The 20,613-nt window shown below is 34.4% G+C and overlaps 1 protein-coding gene across 4 annotated transcripts in view; it reads right to left on the bottom strand.

Moving 5' to 3' along the window:
• Positions 1–20,613, bottom strand: part of ccdc141 (coiled-coil domain containing 141) — a 54,529-nt gene extending 33,916 nt beyond the window's left edge. For all 4 annotated transcript variants that reach the window (XM_049484658.1, XM_049484659.1, XM_049484656.1 and 1 more), the window contains exons 1-6: positions 20,316–20,613; positions 12,846–12,968; positions 7,871–8,062; positions 6,996–7,110; positions 4,605–4,858; positions 684–803 (exon numbers count right to left, since the gene is read on the bottom strand). In XM_049484658.1, the coding sequence (XP_049340615.1) occupies positions 684–803; positions 4,605–4,858; positions 6,996–7,110; positions 7,871–8,062; positions 12,846–12,968; positions 20,316–20,417 (906 nt within the window). In that variant the 5' untranslated portion in view covers positions 20,418–20,613. The remainder of the gene's footprint in view (positions 1–683; positions 804–4,604; positions 4,859–6,995; positions 7,111–7,870; positions 8,063–12,845; positions 12,969–20,315) is intronic.

The following is a 20,613-nucleotide window of genomic DNA, read 5'->3' as shown; positions in this document are numbered from 1 at the left end:
TACAAATGGGCTGTGCGTGTTCACGGTAATGTTTGAAAATAATGTTTTACTTGTTTTATTTATTACTTTTTGCATTTGTAAAATGTGTTATATTTGTTTGTAAAGAGCAATGTATTAGAAAACAGCTGTGTATTTATTTGAAGTTTACATATATATTTACAACCATCAGGTTTTGTGTTTGTAAAACACACCGTGTGTGTTAGAGAGTCAAGTTTTGTATTTGTAAAACGCGTTGTGTTTGTTTGCAAGTAGTATCATATTTACAGAATACGTTTTCTTTATTTGCGTAGTTTTGGCACTAATTTAGCTCCATACTTATGAATGTTTTATAGTGTGTTATGAATGTGTTTATATAGTTATAAAGATGACATTCATAGAAAGTGTCAACGCCGTTTTCACTGGACATCAGGATGAACTCTATTGTTAAATACCATTAAATAAATTTAGAATTTAGTTTATATACTCTTTTAAAGTCATTGTACAGGTTTCTCACCAATTTAAAGGCTCTTTACACTGAATCAATAAATAAATTAGTGTATAAAAAATATTTTATCTGCAGAACTTCAGAAATCCACACAGAGGAGCTCATGTAGAACATCTCAGTGTTTCCAGATCTGATTATCCTTCATCAGGATTTAATCTCTCTGTTCATTAAACTCCTGATAAATCAGTAAATCTTTTACCCGAGCTTTCAGCTCAAACTCCTTATATTCCTGCAGAATCTCCTCGCTCTCAGACAGAGAGGAACCCAGCAGCTTCTGATCCAGATACTGCTCAGCATCTTCCCTCAGCCAGCGCATCACCTGATCACAGATACAGAGGAAAAAACAGGACAAAACAAACAAAAAACAAAAAAGATAAATATATGAAAATACATTGAATCCACATTGCTATTGCTTTGTTTTTATGGTATTCCTGGTGTTTTTTATGGCGATACTATGTGGTTGCAGCTATCACATCCCATTTGGATGTTTTATGCTTTGATAACTGGTTGCTAGGTGGTTTCTATGGTTTTGCTAGGTGGTTACTATCATATTTTGTTTTGTGTTCATGGTTTGGCTAAGTGGTTGCTAAGTGGTTGCTATGGTTTTGCTAGGACGATGCTATGATATCTAAAGTGGCTAATTTGGTGTTGTTAAGTGGTTACGAGGTGGGCGATATAGTTTTGATAAGTGGTTATTATTGTATCTCATTTGGTTTACATGGTTTTGCTAAGTGGTTGCTATGGTTTTGCTAAGCTGTTACTATCGTATCTCATTTGGTGTTCACAGTTTTGCTAATTGGTTGTGATGTGGTTGCTATGGTTTTGCTTGGTGGATACTATTATATCTAATTTGGTTTATATGGTTTTGCTAAGTGGTTGCTATGGTTTTGCTAGGTGGTTACTATTATACCTTGTTTGGTTTTCATGGTTTTGCTATCTTCTGGATGTGTCATCTGAGCTAAATTCATATTTTCATGAGTTTTTATTAAAAGCATTTCTGGATTTGTTTTATTAGACATTTTTAAATGTAATGATCCAATCTTTTTAATCTTAAAATTAGGTTGTATAGGTTTAATCAACTTTTAGTATTTTTGCAATTACAAATTACACCTCACCTGTTCAAAATACAAAAAAATGGCTTGTCAAGCATTAGAACACAAGCAAGGGTCATGCAGTACAATAACAACAGCCCAGCACACTATTTTAATCTATTTTAGTCTATTTATCGTGTAACAGACCTTTCACACAGTGCCAAGCAGCGTAAAGCATTACACAGGATTAATAGAACAACTATTAACAGGAGCCTGGAGCATAAAATATATATTAATAACTGTGTAAAGCATTAATAAACACTATTAATAATATATCTACAGGTCAGAACGGTCACTCCCTCACTGAACTCTAAATAACAGCATCTAAATAACCCAACTGAACCTGAGCTGCAGATTCTTATTAAATAAATACATTAAAGTTAAATAATGAAGCTCAGATATCAGTGTAAATGTAGACGGATGATTATGGCCTGCAGAACAAACACGATAAACAATAATAATAATTCAGATTCAGATTCAGTTTTACCCCAGAGCTCATATTCTCCCTGCTGCCTGAATTACCATAGAATTATCAAATGAACTGGTTCCTCATATCACTGAATTATTTATGATAATAACTATATTCTGCGCCGAGAAATCATCACTGAAAAACCCATCTCCTGAGGAAAATGCAGAACAGTACAGTGGTTATGATTTACAGGCAGTTGTTAGGCATGGTGTGGTGTGGCGAGGTGGATGCTATGGTATTCCAGGTGGTGGCTATGATATGTTAACAGGTTGGTACAGTATTATTAGATGATTGGTATGGCGTTGCTTCATGATGAATATTGTGCTGCTGAATGGTTGCTATGGCACTCCAGATGGTTACTATGGCATTGCTATTGAGTTGCTACAGTGTTACTAGGTGGAAAATGGCAGTTAGTGTTGTATTCCAGATGCTTGGTATGGTATTGCTCGGTGGTTGATATGGCCTTTCCAAGTGGTTGCCAGATTGTTACTTGTAATTAGAAAATTTCCATTTGCTTTGGTGTCTAAGGTGGTCATTATGGTGCTGCTTGGTGGTTGTTATGGTACGCACTGCAATTGAGTTGCTACAGTGTAACTAGATTTGGTGTTGCTTGGTGATTTATGTAGTATCTCAGGTTTGGCTAAAATTTATTTTTATTTTAGTCTAAGTCTAAAAATTATAAGTTGTATAAGTTTAATGTATATTTATTATTTTTAGGTTCAAAATACACATTTTAAATCTACAATTACAGCATTAAATAATTCATTACATATATCAAAAGTCAGGGAATTTATTTCAAAAATACAGATTCCTATTCTTACGCAAGCTTTTAAGCTTTTTAAATCTGATTTAGTTTAATAGTTAATGGTGCAATCTGTCCAGATCAGTAAATCTGACGCTCTGAAAGAGCTTCTATAATATAATATAATATAATATAATATAATATAATATAATATAATATAATTTAATATAATATAATATAATATAATATAATATAATATAATAAAATATAATATAATATAATTTAATTTAATAAAATGTAATGTAATGTAATGTAATGTAATGTAATGTAATGTAATGTAATATAATATAATATAATATAATATAATATAATTTAATAAAATATAATATAATATAATATAATATAATTTAATGTAATAAAATATAATATAATATAATATAATTTAATAAAATGTAATGTAATGTAATGTAATGTAATGTAATGTAATGTAATGTAATATAATATAATATAATAAAATATAATATAATATAATATAATTTAATAAAATATAATATAATATAATATAATATAATTTAATGTAATAAAATATAATATAATATAATATAATATAATTTAATGTAATAAAATATAATATAATATAATATAATATAATATAATATAATGTAATGTAATATAATATAGGGTGTTTATTAGGAAGTGATGTGTTTAGTTGTCAGAAACTGTATAAGTGTGATTCCTGAGGAACACAGTTACTGTAGCTGAACTGAAGGTTTGGGTTATTAATAGTGTAAACACGCTCGGCGCGGCCGGTATGCAGTGTGAACACATGAGAGCGCCGGTCTCGTGACTCTATTTCAGAGCTGAGGAAGAGAGGCAGGACCTCACGCTACCGAACCCTCACCACATTAACATCTACACTGTTAACAACTCAGCTCTACATTCAGTACATACTGCTTTATAGAGCTCTGAGTCATTAAAAACTATGAGATTCTTTAATTTTACCAAACTATAAACCTCTGGAATATAATCAAGAGGAAGATGGATGATCACAAACCATCAAACCACCAAACTGAACTGCTTGAATTTTTACACCAGGAGTAAAGCAGCATAAAGTTATCCAAAAGCAGTGTGTAAGACTGGTGGAGGAGAACATGATGCCAAGATGCATGAAAAAAACTGTGATTAAAAACCAGTGTTATATTACCACACTGCATCTTTTTTTGTTATTTCAGTCATTTCTCATTTTCTGTAAATAAATGCTCTAAATGAGAATATTTTTATTTGGAATTTGGGAGAAATGTTGTCTGTAGTTTATAGAATAAAACAACAATATTCATTTTACTCAAACATAAACCTATAAATAGCAAAATCAGAGAAACTAGTTCCAGTTTCCAGCATGCACTAACAACTCACACACCACTGATTACATGATGCACCGGTGTTCCCGCTCGCCGAGCTACTGATTGCTTTCACCTGCTCACCTGTATATACATATATATACCCCTCATTTCTGTCTAGTCATTGCCAAGTATTACACCTTATTAACCTAGCTCTTATACAATGTGCTTCCCTGCTTTGTTTTTTTTCTGTTTTTGTCTCAATTTACTTGTTTTAGTCTATTGTTTAGTATGCCTAGTTATTGACCCTTTTTACCTTTTTCCTGATGTTACTGTATTAACTGTGTATGATCTGGACCGCCTTACTATTCTTGGTTCTATCAGAGAACTTTAAAGGAAAATATCAGGAGATCTCTCCATGAAGAGAAGTTGGGTCATGCAACAAGACAATGACCTTCAGCACACAAGTAAAGTAACTCACTTCCTGCTCCTGCTTCTCCCATTGGCAGATCTTGCGGCTGAGCTCCAGGTCCTGGATCTGCCGGGTCATGCGCTGGTCCACCTGCCGGCGCCGGTCCTGCAGGAGCTCCAGCAGACCGTCCACTTTCCTCTTGCTGTTACGAGCAGCCAGCGCACCCCCTCCGTACTGCAGCGCCGAATCAGCCTGAAACCCCCTCAGGTAATCCAGCAGCTCATAGCTCTTATTCAGAACCAGCATCGACTTCTCCAGCAGACCTGAGAACAGAGACGGACCGGTCCAGATGGAGAAAACAGTACGAAAAAAAAAACAATAATACTATTATATTCTGATTTATACAGTTCTACATGATATATTAGAGTGATTACGATTGTAGATTGAACATTAATAACTGGCAACAGAGGGAACTCTTGTTCTTTCTTCGCTGGAGCGGCCCTGATGAGAGCCAGTTTCATCATTTCTTAAAAAACGTATTTTTTTATTTACTTAGTTAAGTAGTTGTTGCTTCTCATAACCTGGATTAGAACATTACTCAAATATTCACTATTCACTGTATACCTGTAACTCTACCTCTTCACTACTTTACTTTAACTGATGCTCTCAAACACTTTATTAAGAGACAAGAAATTCAAGTAATTAACTCTTGATGAGTTCAGCACAGCTGTTAACTGAAAGCCTGAATTCCAGGTGACAAGATGAGCTACTTTGAAGAATGTAAACTACAAAAATACATATTTTGGTTTGTTTAAAAAGTTTTTGTTTACTAAATAATTCCATATGTTTTCTTCATAGTTTGTTTGACTTCAGTATTAATTTACAGTAAAGAACATTTAAGTGTATTATTGAGATTATACCACAGTTCCATTATCACTGTTTACTAAAAGATTTTAAAGAGTTAAAGAGGAGGAGAAAGTAGGATCTGTTTGGTTATAAAAACTCCACCAGTTAAAATAGTTCCATTGCTGCTCTGTTTGTTTGTAGCTGCACTGTTTGGCTTGTAAGCGCTGCATCGTTGCTAGGATACCTGTATGTGGCGGAGTAATACAGTAATATATGGAGAGCTTCAGTTACAGTGCATTACCGGCTGATAATGGCACTCATAGAACGCCTCTCAGCCAATCACATTGCAGGGTCAGAACTAACTGTGGTATAATTAGAAATAATGAATATCCACTAAATTTAAGGTGTCTCAACAGAAATTGGCTGGTAATATATGAGGATGTAAATGTCCGAAAATAAAAATAAATTAAATTAAAAATGACGTATAGCTGTAACTGTGGTGAATTATAGAGAACACACACACATGTTTCACTGGAGGAATGTAATATTCCACACTGAACATGTGGAAAAAGTGTGAAGTGGTCCATTAGCCTCGTGTCCACATGACGTATTGTTATGAGATTTTATCTGTATTTTATCAGGTCTGGTCTGTGGCTGATGACAGATCTGAATTCATAAATATTTCCATCTGAGAGAGACGGGACGGGAGACGTGTTCCAGGAGGAAGTGCCGGGAGTGTGGGATTTAGAGATAATGGACAGCAGGACAGATGGGTCAGAACTGAGAGACACATTTTACTTTTTTACAAAAACAAGAGTAATATCAGATCAGCTTTATGGAGCTGGCCTTACTGAGCTCTATAATCTATTATACACTGTCTATACACTTCCAGTCAGGAGCTTGAAACGATGTCTGAATGCCGATTTGTTGTATATTATTTATTCTATAACACCTTATACAGGGGTTGTACAATGAAACTGAAACACCTGTCATCATTTTAACGTGGGATTTTAGGTTTCATGGCTAAATTGGAGCAGCCTGGTGATCAATCTTCATTAATTGCACATTGCACCAGTAAGAGCTGAGTGTGAAGGTTCAATACCAGAGTTCAAAAGAGGACAAATTGTTGGTGCACGTCTTGCTGGAGCATCTGTGACCAAGACAGCAAGTCTTTGTGATGCATCAAGAGCCACGGTATCCAGGGTAATGTCAGCATACCACCAAGAAGCACCAACCACATCCAACAGGATTAACTGTGGACGCTGTAAGAGGAAGCTGTCTGAAAGGGATGTTCGGGTGCTAACCCGGATTGTATCCAAAAAACATAAAACCACGGCTGATCAAATCACGCAGAATTCAATGTTCACCTCAACTCTCCTGTTTCCACCAGAACTGTCCGTCACCACAATCAATTATTGTGCTCTAAAACCATGTGTTTCACTTTCATTCTCCAGCACCTGTATATCACCTCAGTACTCACTCAGCTCCACTGGCTACTGTTTTGTGCTCGTATTAAAACCAAAGCTCTTATGATTTGACATGATACCAGTTTTCAGGATGTGGGGCGTGTGTTAGTGTTTAAGTGAACAGTTTTTTAGAGCAGAGGTTTCTCACCTCTCTTCATGTTGCTGTATTTCTGCATCAGCTCAGCCGAGAGCTCAGCCTCCGTCCTGATCAGATCCTGTCCTGAACTCTGCAGCTCCTCAGATTCATCTATCTTTATAGCGAACTGCAGAGACACAGATACAGAATGATGATTATGGATTACAGCCAATGAAAAACCAAAAGTCAGTGTCATTTGAAAGTTTTTGTCAGTGTGGGCAGTGTGCCAAGTCCTGCCTCCCTCTGCTGACAATGTTTTTTATGGAGATGCAGATTTCATTTTCCAGCAGGACGTGGCACACTGCCAAAATACACACATGCACACACACACACACACACACACACACACAATAACTATTTCTTGTTCTCTGTGCATCTCCATTTATCTCTCTCTGTCTCTCTGTCTTGCTCTTACTCTGTCTCTTTCTCTCAATGTGTCTCTCTCTCTCTGTCTCTCTCTCTCTCTCAATGTGTCTCTCTCTCTCTGTCTCTCTCTCTCTCAATGTGTCTCTCTCTCTCTGTCTCTCTCTCTCAATGTGTGTCTCTCTCTGTGTCTTTCTCTTTCTGTCGCTGTTACTCTGTGTCTTCATCTCTCTGTGTCTCTCACTCTGTATCTCTCTCCCCCTTTCTCTTGGTCTCTCTCTCTCTCTCTCTCTCTCTCTCTCTCTCTCATTTGTTTTGCTAAAGCTGTGTTCAACATTTTGCTAACATAGAAGAATATAATAAAACTGTACAGGTAAATCTGAATACAAGTTTAAGTAAACAAATTAAGTAATTAATAACACAGTTAATAACTAGTAATTAAAAAACAATAATTAATCTAATAGTTAATTGTCAGAATATATAATTTATTCTATATATAGTTATAATATAGTTTATAGCTCTACCTCCAGGGCGTGGTCGTAGAACTGGCAGGTGAGCAGGAGGAGTGTCCGGCGTTTCTGCAGGTGATTGGTCAGTGTGGTCCAGGCCTCGCTGAGAGAGAGAGCCATGGCCTCGTATACTCTCTCGTCCCCCTGCTTCTCCTCCATCGTCTCATCCGCCTGTTTCAGCAGCTCCTGCACTCTTCCTTCATTCCTCTACACAACATCACACACAGTTACCAACACATCTAATCCACTGCTCTGTAATTAATCTACAGTTACAGTAGATACAGAATCACCAGCACCGTAATCTGTTGTACCCGTACTGCTCTGTAATTAATCTACAGTTACAGTAGATACAGAATCACCAGCACTGTAATCTGTTGTACCCGTACTGCTCTGTAATTAATCTACAGTTACAGTAGATACAGAATCATCAGCACTGTAATCTGTTGTACCCGTACTGCTCTGTAATTAATCTACAGTTACAGTAGATACAGAATCACCAGCACTGTAATCTGTTGTACCCAAACTGCTCTGTAATTAATCTACAGTTACAGTAGATACAGAATCACCAGCACTGTAATCTGTTGTACCCGTACTGCTCTGTAATTAATCTACAGTTACAGTAGATACATAATCACCAGCACTGTAATCTGTTGTACCCGTACTGCTCTGTAATTAATCTACAGTTACAGTAGATACATAATCACCAGCACTGTAATCTGTTGTACCCATACTGCTCTGTAATTAATCTACAGTTACAGTAGATACAGAATCACCAGCACTGTAATCTGTTGTACCCGTACTGCTCTGTAATTAATCTACAGTTACAGTAGATACAGAATCACCAGCACTGTAATCTGTTGTACCCGTACTGCTCTGTAATTAATCTACAGTTACAGTAGATACATAATCACCAGCACTGTAATCTGTTGTACCCATACTGCTCTGTAATTAATCTACAGTTACAGTAGATACAGAATCACCAGCACTGTAATCTGTTGTACCCATACTGCTCTGTAATTAATCTACAGTTACAGTAGATACAGAATCACCAGCACTGTAATCTGTTGTACCCGTACTGCTCTGTAATTAATCTACAGTTACAGTAGATACAGAATCACCAGCACCGTAATCTGTTGTACCCAAACTACTGTTGTACCCTGTATTTTGACCCAAACTAAAACATCAGAAAGTCAGATTAACAGGGTAAAAAAACATGCTATAGCAGCTAATGTCTCCTGAAGTGAAAGTGGAGAAATCGTCTGATGAACAGATGCTTTAAGATGCACTCAGTGATGTATAAATACAGAGCGTATCTGGCATGTGATGAAGCAGTGCCAGCGTGGTGGAGGGTTTAATTAAAGGCTCGTCTTGCAGTTTCTATCTATTCTCAGGGCGGGGAGTTCCCACATGCTGGATCAGAACACGGTGCTCTGTGGAGAACTCGTGTCTCATGCTGATACAGCCCAGCAGAACCACATTCAACTAATCTATTGTGCTTCTGAATCAATGGCACGTTTTTACTCAGCCTCAGTATACACAGTAACACAGAGCGCCTGTGTGTTAAAACATATGCAAAATATTAGCTCTGACGCTAATGCCTAAATTCACCATACACAACACTGAATATGAACAAGAGCTGCTGTGAAAACTAGCATTGTTACTGGATCAGTGAACAGATACCAGCTGCAGACACTTTTACAGTTCACAAAACATGCAGTAAACCCAACCAACAAAATTACAACCACAAAACAAACACAAAAGAACACACAAAAAACATGTATTTATATATATTTTTTACATTTAATCTTACTAAAAATAGACAATTTTACCAGATTCCTATCAAATTCTCCTCTTAAAGCTCTACACGGCTCATCACCTGAGTATTAGCGAGACCACATCTCCTATTATGAACCACCGCAAGTACTTAGACCTCAGGGTGCTGGTTTCTTAGTAGCTCCTAAAATTCAGAGGAGCTCTGCAGGAGGAAGAGCTTTCTCTTATAAAGCTCCTCAACTCTGGAATAATCTCCCCGAATATGTTCGGGACTCAGACACAGTCTCAATCTTTAAGTCTAGACTGAAAACTTACTTGTTTAGTTTAGCTTTTGGTAATTAATGTTTCTCTCTTTAGATAAGGCTGCAGATCCAGGGGTCCATGGACAGAGGGAATTGTGGGTAAACTGAGATGCTGCTGGTGTTGTTTGGTCACTCAGGTTTGTGGACGGTGAAGTGGGTGGATGCCAGTGTTTCAGGGAGCCTCCATGTCTATGTTACCTTCTGGCTCTCTACCCAGTGGCGGACTTAGCAATTTGGGGGCTCAAGGCGAATTTAGCTTGGGGGCCCATCAATAAAAAAAAAATATTGATCAATAAAATACTAAAACTATTGACAATGAATAAAAAATAATTAATATAAAATAAAAACTCATTTAAAACACAATCAAAAGCTATCTAACAGTGCGCAGAATAATATCAGTTTCAGTTAGTTTCCGTTTCAAATAATTGAAACAGCTCCCCAAAACCTCAACCTATCCTTTATATTGACAATATTTGATTAACTTTACAGGTCCTCACTCATCTTAATTTATTTAACTAAACTGAGTTTTCAAATTATTTCTAGCCTCGCGCTGAATTCAGCTCCGCGCTGCGGGAGAGAGAGAGAGAGAGAGCGCAGCGCGGCGCATTTTGCCTGATTTCTCTTGTTTAAATATCAATAAATATGTGAATTCAATATTTTTTACTACCATGTATTTTACTTCATTTCAGAGGACCTTATTTATTAAAACTTTTTTTTTTAAATGCAATGCCACGCGCGCTTTCCTTGTGACTGACGCTAAACTGTTTGATGCAGCTGTTATATTATATTATGTTATATCAATACCATTTTAAAGTTTTTCGTTTCTATGTTTCAAAATTCGTTAGATTATATTTTTGTCAACATTTTGGGTTTATTTTCGTTTGTTATTTTTCTAATAATAATAATAGAATTTACATAATTTAAAGTAAGTCAATTACTTTTACTAGTTACATTTATAGTGGGGTAACTCCTTAGTAACTAGTAAATATAACTGATTACTTTTTCAAATTAAGGTGCCCAACACTGGTTGACAATGAGCAAGTTTCCCGACGCACAAGAGCAGGCTTATTCTATTTGCATGAATAACATGAAATGTTTAAAATTAATACAGACATGTAGAAAAAACGAAGACAAGCTGTAACCTAGATATAAATAATAATATCTTAATAATAATAGAATAATAATAAATAATAGAATAATATGCCAATTAGGCATATTTGTAGCAGTAGGGTATTTTAATTTTCATCCCTGACTCTAATTCATTTAAGTTATATACCTGATTTGATATTTTTCCATACAATCCCTGCTAAAGTTTTAGGTGAAGGAGACCCAAAGAAGGTAAGTGCATGTTTCTGGAAAAACAAAAAAGTGGGCGTGGCATCGCAATGGTTACCATCCATCGCGATGTTGGGTCATAAATGAGGATATGGCACCTCCTCGTCCTCCTCCTCCTCCACCAAAACATTCGAGTCCGGTGGTGCTGACACACTAAAAAAGCTTATCAGTTTTGGAAGAGCATCTGTTTTTAGTTTAGCCTCTTCCTTCTTTTTTCGCTCACATCCCACTTGTACACTTAATTTCACCTTAGTTCCGTCTTTCACAAGCAGCTCCTGTGCGTTCATGGCATGGCCACATGGCATGGATGGAATATTCCATTTTAACGCGAAAGAGAAAGTTTAATTTTTTTCGTCTAATTCTTTGTCCTGTAAACAGAATTCAGTAATTAAAGCTGATTTGAGACAACATCAGTTGTAAAAAGCACTAAATACATAAAATGTATTGATTGAATTAGATTTTGTCTGATACACATTCTCCATTCCAGTTTGCAGGAGCAATTAAGGGCTAGTAAAGTGGCAAGACAACTAAATAATTGGTTTTACTTTGATTCCTTTGTTTTTAGTTCATTATTATTTATTTTATAATTTCTTATCATTTTACTTTACTTTCACTACTATTCTCTTTTTCTTAGTTTTATATTTTAGAAATTCTTAAATTTTTATGTGCTTATTTTAATGGTCTTTTTACAATTTCCCCTATTTTTCTTTTTCTTTTATATATATATATATATATATATATATATATATATATATATATATATATATATATATATATATATATATATATATATATTATTCATCTATAATAAATGATGTAAAATTTGTATTACTTTTATTTATTATTTTTTAATATTTTGGTCCTCATTAATTCAAATTTCTTAATAAATGTTTTCAACCTCTTTTAAACTGAAAATGCTCAACGACATTGTAAATGAGGGTCACCCTCAACGTACTTTCAAGTGAAAATAAAGGTTGATTGATCGATTGATTGATTGACATCAGGAGGACGTTCTGTACAGACCATGATAACTAAATAGATCTGAATGAGAAAATGCTGGTTCTCCAGCATGTACCTTTAATGTAATGTAATGTAATGTAACGTAACGTAACGTAACGTAACATAATGTAACGTAACATAACGTAATGTAATGTAACGTAATGTAATGTATTGTACCGTAATGTAACGTAACGTAATGTAACTTAATGTAATGTAACGTAATGTAATGTAACGTAACGTAACGTAACGTAACGTAATGTAACGTAACGTAATGTAACGTAATGTAATGTATTGTAACGTAATGTAACTTAATGTAATGTAACGTAACGTAACGTAACGTAACGTAATGTAGCATAATGTAACGTAATGTAATGTAGCGTAATGTAACGTAATTTAATGTAGCGTAATGTAACGTAATGTAATGTAATGTAATGTAACGTAATGTAGCGTAATGTAACGTAATGTAATGTAATGTAATGTAACGTAATGTAATGTAATGTAATGTAATGTAATGTAATGTAACGTAATGTAACGTAACGTAACGTAACCTGTAACGATGGTGGAGATAACCATAACCGTACCTTAAGTCCAGTCATCAGCTGATCGTGCTCCTGCAGAAGCTTCCTGCTTTCCTCCTGGTTGTTTCCGATCTCCAGCAGATCTGGATGAGCCTCAGTGAGCTGCAGCTGGATCAGATCTCCACTCTGTAAACACAGATACACAGAAACACACGTTTTCCTCAGTTACAGACTGTTATTACTGCAAAACAACCTGAAGAATAACCACCTTTAACGACTCTGAGTATACCTGTAATTCACTCTTTAATTATTTATACAATTCAGAGACTAAAATTAATAATGCAATTTAATAAATGCGTTTTTATGTGTTTTTTTATATTTTATATTGTTGGATGAACTTTTCTACTCTTTATGATCTTTATGTTTACCTGATATAGGTTCTCTCAGCATCGCTCTGTTCTACAGGACTGAACTGTGCTGAAAGTAAATAAACCGAGCTCTCTGTCGTCACACAAACAAACACAGTGATGATAAATGAAGGTCGTGTTTACAGAGAGGTGAACAGAGGTGCACTACTGTCTACCTCCTCCATCCACACACACACACACACACACATCACAATCCTGAACACTCACAGTGATCAGTAAAGCCAACAAAACAACAGTGTTATAATAATAATAATAATAATAATAATAATAAAAATTCTAATAATTCTAAAGCGCAGTAGCCAGAACAAGACGAAAAATCATGTTTGGGTTTTTATCAGATTTTACCAATAATTTAAAATGTTTAAAAAAAAAAAACAGGAATAATTTTACTTTTAATTTGTATTTTACTCAAAAGAGCTAGGAGGCTGTTCCTGGACTTACAGTATCCAGTAGCGTTCTGATATGCACCTATACTTTTGTCTGTAAACAACGCTTTTCAATCAATCAATTAACCTTTATTTTGACTTGGGAGCACATTGAGGGCAACCCTCATTTTCAATGCAGCCAAGCATTTATAAAAAACAGGGATTGACTAACAGTTAATAACTACATTTAATCATTTTAAAATAACAGTGAATAAAAAATAAAAATAGATTATAAAAAATTTAAAATAATTATAAAATAAAATAAAACTTTTACACATATATAATAAACAATAAATTTTTTTTCTAAATAATCAAGAATTATAATTTATAGTAGTAGTAAAGTAACAATAGATATCTGTAACTGATAATCTAATATCATCAATAGTACAAAAAAGTATTTTTTATTGTTGATATCTGAAAGTTTACTCAAGAAGCTGCATCTCAAATACAGCGATTTGAGTAAGAAGTAAGAAGTGATTTCAGGAGGAATATCGGAGGTACAGGTGTTTAAACACTTATAAACATGTACAGCTCTAGGAAAAAAATACCATTTCACTTAAAAATGATGAGTTTCTTTGATTTTACCAAATTGAAAACCTCTGGATTATAATCAAGAGGAAGATGGATGATCACAAACCATCAAACCACCAAACTGAACTGCTTGAATTTTTACACCAGGAGTAAAGCAGCATAAAGTTATCCAAAAGCAGTGTGTAAGACTGGTGGAGGAGAACATGATGCCAAGATGCATGAAAAAACTGTGATTAAAAACCAACAGGATTATTCCACCAAATATTGATTATTTCTGAACTCTTAAAACTTTATGAATATGAACTTGTTTTCTTTGCATTATTTGAGGTCTGAAAGCTCTGCATCTTTTTTGTTATTTCAGTCATTTCTCATTTTCTGTAAATAAATGCTCTAAATGAGAATATTTTTATTTGTAATTTGGGAGAAATGTTGTCTGTAGTTTATAGAATAAAACAACAATGTTCATTTTACTCAAACATAAACCTATAAATAGCAAAATCAGAGAAACTGATTCAGAAACTGAAGGGGTCTCTTCATATTCTCCAGAGCTGTATATGGTGTAAAGCATTAATATTATTCGTTGCTCAGTGAAGTGTTTTAGAGAATAGTGTTTATAACAGTGCATTAATTCAGTAATACCTGCAGTTTGGAGTTTATTATCCTGATCTCGACCTGAAGAACCTCTGAATGCTGATTTGAGCTCCTGCAGCTGCTGCAGTTTGTGTGAATTGCGCTGCAGGTTTGGTAAACGCAGTGTTAGATACTCAGGCTGATGGATATGTAATTGTGCTGTATATTTTAGGAGTGTTGGCAGTGATCGTTATTCAGGCATGTGGTGGTGAGCTCTGAGCACGTGGCTTTCACTGCAGTGTGCACTGGACCTCAGCCAGGACTACAATCCCCCCGCCACTCTATCTGCTCTTTAATACATTAATAATAATACAATTATAACAAATAAAACGGAATTATTATTATGAATAGTATCATTAGCAGTAGTAATAATACACTTACTAGATGCAGAACTCTAATATACCTCAATATGCAATAGATAAACATGCAATACAGCTTTTTTTATGTGCAATTGATGCAAATATTATCCATATATTTGATTATTCACATTTATTATATATATATATATATATATATATATATATATATATATATTAGTTTATATAGTTAATATTTACCTCTGCTACTTTGTGCTTTCCTATCACTTTACTCCTTTAACAGTGTAAATTTCCTCACTGTGGGACTAATAAAGGATTAACATAAGTAGTAATAATAATAAAAAAAAAATAACCAACCAATAATAAATCAACCAAAACTAGACTCTATACTTATGGTATAGAGTCTAGTTAACTTTTAACTTTTAATTGATTGCAGACAGTGTGAATATAGATATCCCCTGATTTATTAAAACATATATAAAATATATTCTGGTTTGTTTAACATAGTTTTTAGTTATCTCAGTTAGGATGAGTTTCATATTAATTTTAAATGCAGGACATTTTAAAAATAATGACAAAAAAAAAAAAAACACTGAATTTGTCTGAAGGTGTGACCAAACATTTGACTGGTGCTGTATATACACATATACTTTATAAACATACTCATATTTACACACCTAAATGCTTAATTTAAACATTATTATCTGAAAAGAAATCTGATTATCTGATTTTCATCAGGCTTTAGGTCTCTAGCTACTAAAAATCAAAACTGGCTGCCATTGTAAATAGACAAGCACTGAAAAATGTACTTATTTTTATAATAATATTAATATTAACTACAATGGTCTCAACCACTCAAACTAGACTCATTCTAAATGGTTAGAAAAGAGTAATAATTGTTAATGACTTAAAGTTCCTGTATAATCCCTGTAAAAGTGTATACAATTTTTTTTATAATATGCATGTTTTAATCTGTTATTGCTTTTCCTACATGTTACCACTTGTTGTTTTTCCTACATGTTACCAAATGTTGTTTTAAAGTAAACTGCATGAATAATTTAGAGCTGATATACAGACAGTACACTGATAAAAAACACTGTACAGTACATTTCCCAGCTGTCACTCTCCCTGCGGGGCGGAGCTGATAAACACAACATTACATCGGCATGTCCGGCATCAGGACACGCTTACTGAGTCTTAAAATAAAAAAAAACAACCATTGTTTAATCCCAGCGACCACCGATCACATCCCTAAAGATCCACCCTGGCTGTCAAACACACCGGACACGCCCAGAATAAAAATTTTAAAAACACTTTTACTAAAAGTTTAGTGTAAATCTAGATATTTCTTCCTTTACAAATTAACTAAAATGGAGGAAACAGATTATTAATGCCCTAAAAGCCAAATAGCACCTGTTTTATCCCCTTATAATGATCAGAACACTCAAATTATTCTGGTGTTTAATCCAAGACTACACATAGGCTTGGCTTCCCAGACAGGGATTAAGATTAGCCTTGGACCACACAGCATTCTGAAGAAGATTTTTAACTAAATGTAAAATACAGATTAGAACTAGACTAAAACCATATCTGATAATCTGACCACTTAAAAGAATATGTAGTCTAGGATTAGATCTAATAAATTTCTGGAAATCTGACCATTTAAAAGAGATATGCAGTCTAGGACTAGGCTTAATCCCATGTAATTTAGGAGTAGGCTTAATCCTGGTCTGAGAACCCAATCCCTTAAAAAGATATGTAGTCTAGGACTTGGTTTAATCCCTGTCTGGGAACCCAATTCCTTAAAAAGATGTGTAGTCTAGGACTAGGCGTATTCCCAGGCCAGGAATCCAACCCTGTAATGTCATATTTATAGACTATGACTAGGCTTAATCCCTGTCTGGAAAACCAATCCCTTAAACAGCTATGCAGTCTAAGACTAGGTTTAATCCCATGTAAATTAGGAGTAGTCTTAATCCGCTCTGGAAAAACAACCCCTTAAAGAGATGTGTAGTCTAGGACTAGGCTTAATCCCAGTCCAGAAAACCGACCCATTAAAGAGACATGTAGTCCATTATTAGGCTTAATCCCGGTCTGGAAAAGATATATGTAGTCTAGGACTAGGCTAAAGCCCACGTAATCTAGGAATAGGCTTGATCCCGGTCTGGAAAACCGACCCCTTACAAAGAGATATATAGTATAGGACTAGGCTTAATCCATGTCCAAAAAACTGACCCTTAAAGAGATATATAGTCTAGGATTAGGGTTCATTCCATGTCTGGGAATCCAACCACTTAAACGAGATTCATAGTCTGGGACTAGGCTTAATCCCCTATAAGAAAACCACCCCTTTAAAAAAAGACTTAATCCATATCTGAGAAACTGACCCCTTAAAGAGATAAGTAGTCAATGATTTGGCTTAATCCCATATAATCTAGAACTAGGCTTAATCCCTGTCTGGAAACCCAATCCCTTAAAGAGATATGTATTTTTTCTATATTATCTATGTATTTTTTTATTCAACATTAGTGAATTATCCTAATTGAAGCATTACCTGTCAGAGGTAAGGAACACCATCGCAGTAAATATTGATAGAATAATTAGTAAAGGAGTTAGTAATGAAATATTTACAATAATCACAAATATTCTGCTTTTGATCCATTAAAATGCACTGTAAACTCAATGAAGGCAGTCTGAGACACACGTTTTGCATTTATTCTCTACTACACAGACACTAGTTGCGAATGTTACATCAGTACAGATATTTATGGCTTCATTTTTTTGAGCCCCAGCCTTCAGGTTTGTATACAGTCGCTGGTTTTAACAGTGAGATATAATCAGAGCAGGGAAAGAGTGAACAGACTCTGAACTAATCAATACTGATAACTATAAAAACAGGACTCTGTCTCTCAACAGCAGACAAATCAATATCCTTTTACCCTCCATTATTTCAGAGCTCTGTTATATAACTGAGACGTCACAGCAGAGGAGATCATTCATATTAAATAAACATAGGATTATTTAACATTAAAATTAAAATTATCCCATCAATATACAAGCATATATACTTAATTAATGACTTTATAGTGTCACAACACTACAATACCATAAGGGCAATAACACATATTAACAATATTAATAAACGCTTATAAGAATCAATAAAATAATCACAGTATTATATCAGTTATTAAAAGCCAATATGCTACCAATTCTCTAATGTATGAAATGCATGCATATACAGTACCTACAGAAATAGCATGTTGTTATTGGTTATGTCTCGTGTAAATGTCTCGTAAATTCTCGTAAAGTTTACAGTGCTGATGTATATCTAACCCTCTCAGCGCTCTGCTGCTGCTAATCTAACACTGCAGTTTTATTACACATTAATCATATAATTACTATAGGTATCAAAACTAATTTTATCTATAGTTACTATTTATATTTATATATATATATGCAGACACAAAAAATTACATTTCTATTTTTTACATTCTTTACTCTTTGGCATAATGTGAATCTAGCCATTTTTTGTATTGTATCAACCTTTAAGAATGAATGGACAATTAGAAATTTATCATATTAAATCAACATATGATGAAATGTACTTTTATGTATCCAGTATGAATGATTTATTATCTGCTTAGACCAGAAATAACTCTGACCACTATTATTAATTCAATAAACACTACGGATTGCTCAGTACCTCTGTATTTTTCAGTATCCAGTATGAATGATTCAGCATCTATTATATATCACTCAGCACCTTGTTACTTGTCTGTATCCAGTATGAATGATATAGTATCCACCATGGATTGTCCATATCATACTATGAATGAATAAGTATCTACTATGAATTGCTCAGTACCAATGTATTTTTCATCATCCAGTCAAAAATGATTTAGTATCCACTATGAATTATACACAGTACAAATTATTCAGTATCTTATACTGTATAAATGATTCAGTATCCAGTATGAATTTTCCATAGCCCAGTATGAACGATTTAGCACTAAGGTACTTTTCTGTATCCATTATATGTATACACTATGTATTTTTCAGTATCCAGTATGAATGATTCAGCATATATTATACATCACTCAGCACCTTGTTACTTGTCTGTATCCAGTATGAATGATATGGTATCCACCATGGATTGTCCATATCATACTATGAATGAATAAGTATCTACTATGAATTGCTCAGTACCAGTGTATCTTCCAGCATCTTGTATAAATGATTCAGTATCCACTATGAATTATACAAACCCAACATAACCCAATACAAATTATTCAGTGCCTTATATGAATTATTCAGCATTCACTATGAATTATATGTAAACCACTACAACTATTCAGGATCCAGGATGAATGATTCAGCATCCAACGTGAATACTAAACATTTATTGTATTCCAATGAATTTGGCTGCAGTTAGTTGTAATTAAAGTATAGTTTTGATGTATTTTTAATTAGCTGAACATTAAAAAGTTACTCAAATTATTTATTTAAAATCTACTAACAATTATTTAAAATCTAGTATGAATTGTCCAGTGTTCACTATGAATTATTCAGTTTGCTTAGTATTCAGAATCCACTGTGAAGTCTCCATAACTCATTACGTTTTTTTTTTCCCAATAACTACTATCAATTAGTTAACAAATACATTGAATAGTTCAGTATCCACTGTGAATTATAAATAATTCACTATGAACATTAAATATTGAACATTTATATTAGTATATATACAGCTCTGGAACAAAATAAGAGAGCACTTAAAATGGATGGATGATCACAAGCCATCAAACCATCAAACTGAACTGCTTGAATTTTTACACCAGGAGTAAAGCAGCATAAAGTTATCCAAAAGCAGTGTGTAAGACTGGTGGAGGAGAACATGATGCCAAGATGCATGAAAAAAAAACTGTGATTAAAAACCAACCAGGATTATTCCACCAAATATTGATTATTTCTGAACTCTTAAAACTTTATGAATATAAACTTGTTTTCTTTGCATTATTTGAGGTCTGAAAGCTTTAAATCAAGCTCTTTTCTACAAATAAATGCTCTAATTAACAATATTTTTATTTGGAAAAAGTTATGTACATAAATTAAAGGGATAATTATTGTATATGTTAATTATCTGAACATTAAATGAGGTCAGATCTCAGTAATAATCAGATATTATTAGATATTAATCTCAGTTACCTTTAGAACAGAAATAATGATCTGTGTGTCCCCCGCCTGCACTGCAACTGTACTCAGAGCCGTGGTGGACGGGTCACGTCCCGGGTCACCTTCACTGGACATGGTCCTCCGGGTCCAGGACGGTCCGGCGGGGCTGGAGGTGCTGCAGTAATCCACAACTGTCCCTCTCTCTGTGTCTCTACTGTCTCATAGGCATCCAAACCCAAACACACAGGGGGGTGTAGCTGTGTTAAAGCCACAGTGGTGTCCACATGTCCTCACCAGCTGCTACACACACACATACTGTCCCCGTCCCACA

The sequence above is a fragment of the Astyanax mexicanus genome, chromosome 11, assembly GCF_023375975.1.
Source record: "Astyanax mexicanus isolate ESR-SI-001 chromosome 11, AstMex3_surface, whole genome shotgun sequence".
Lineage (NCBI taxonomy): Eukaryota > Metazoa > Chordata > Actinopteri > Characiformes > Acestrorhamphidae > Astyanax > Astyanax mexicanus.
The sequence above is the reverse complement of the archived record's forward strand: the minus strand, read 5'-3'. Positions and strand labels throughout refer to the sequence as shown.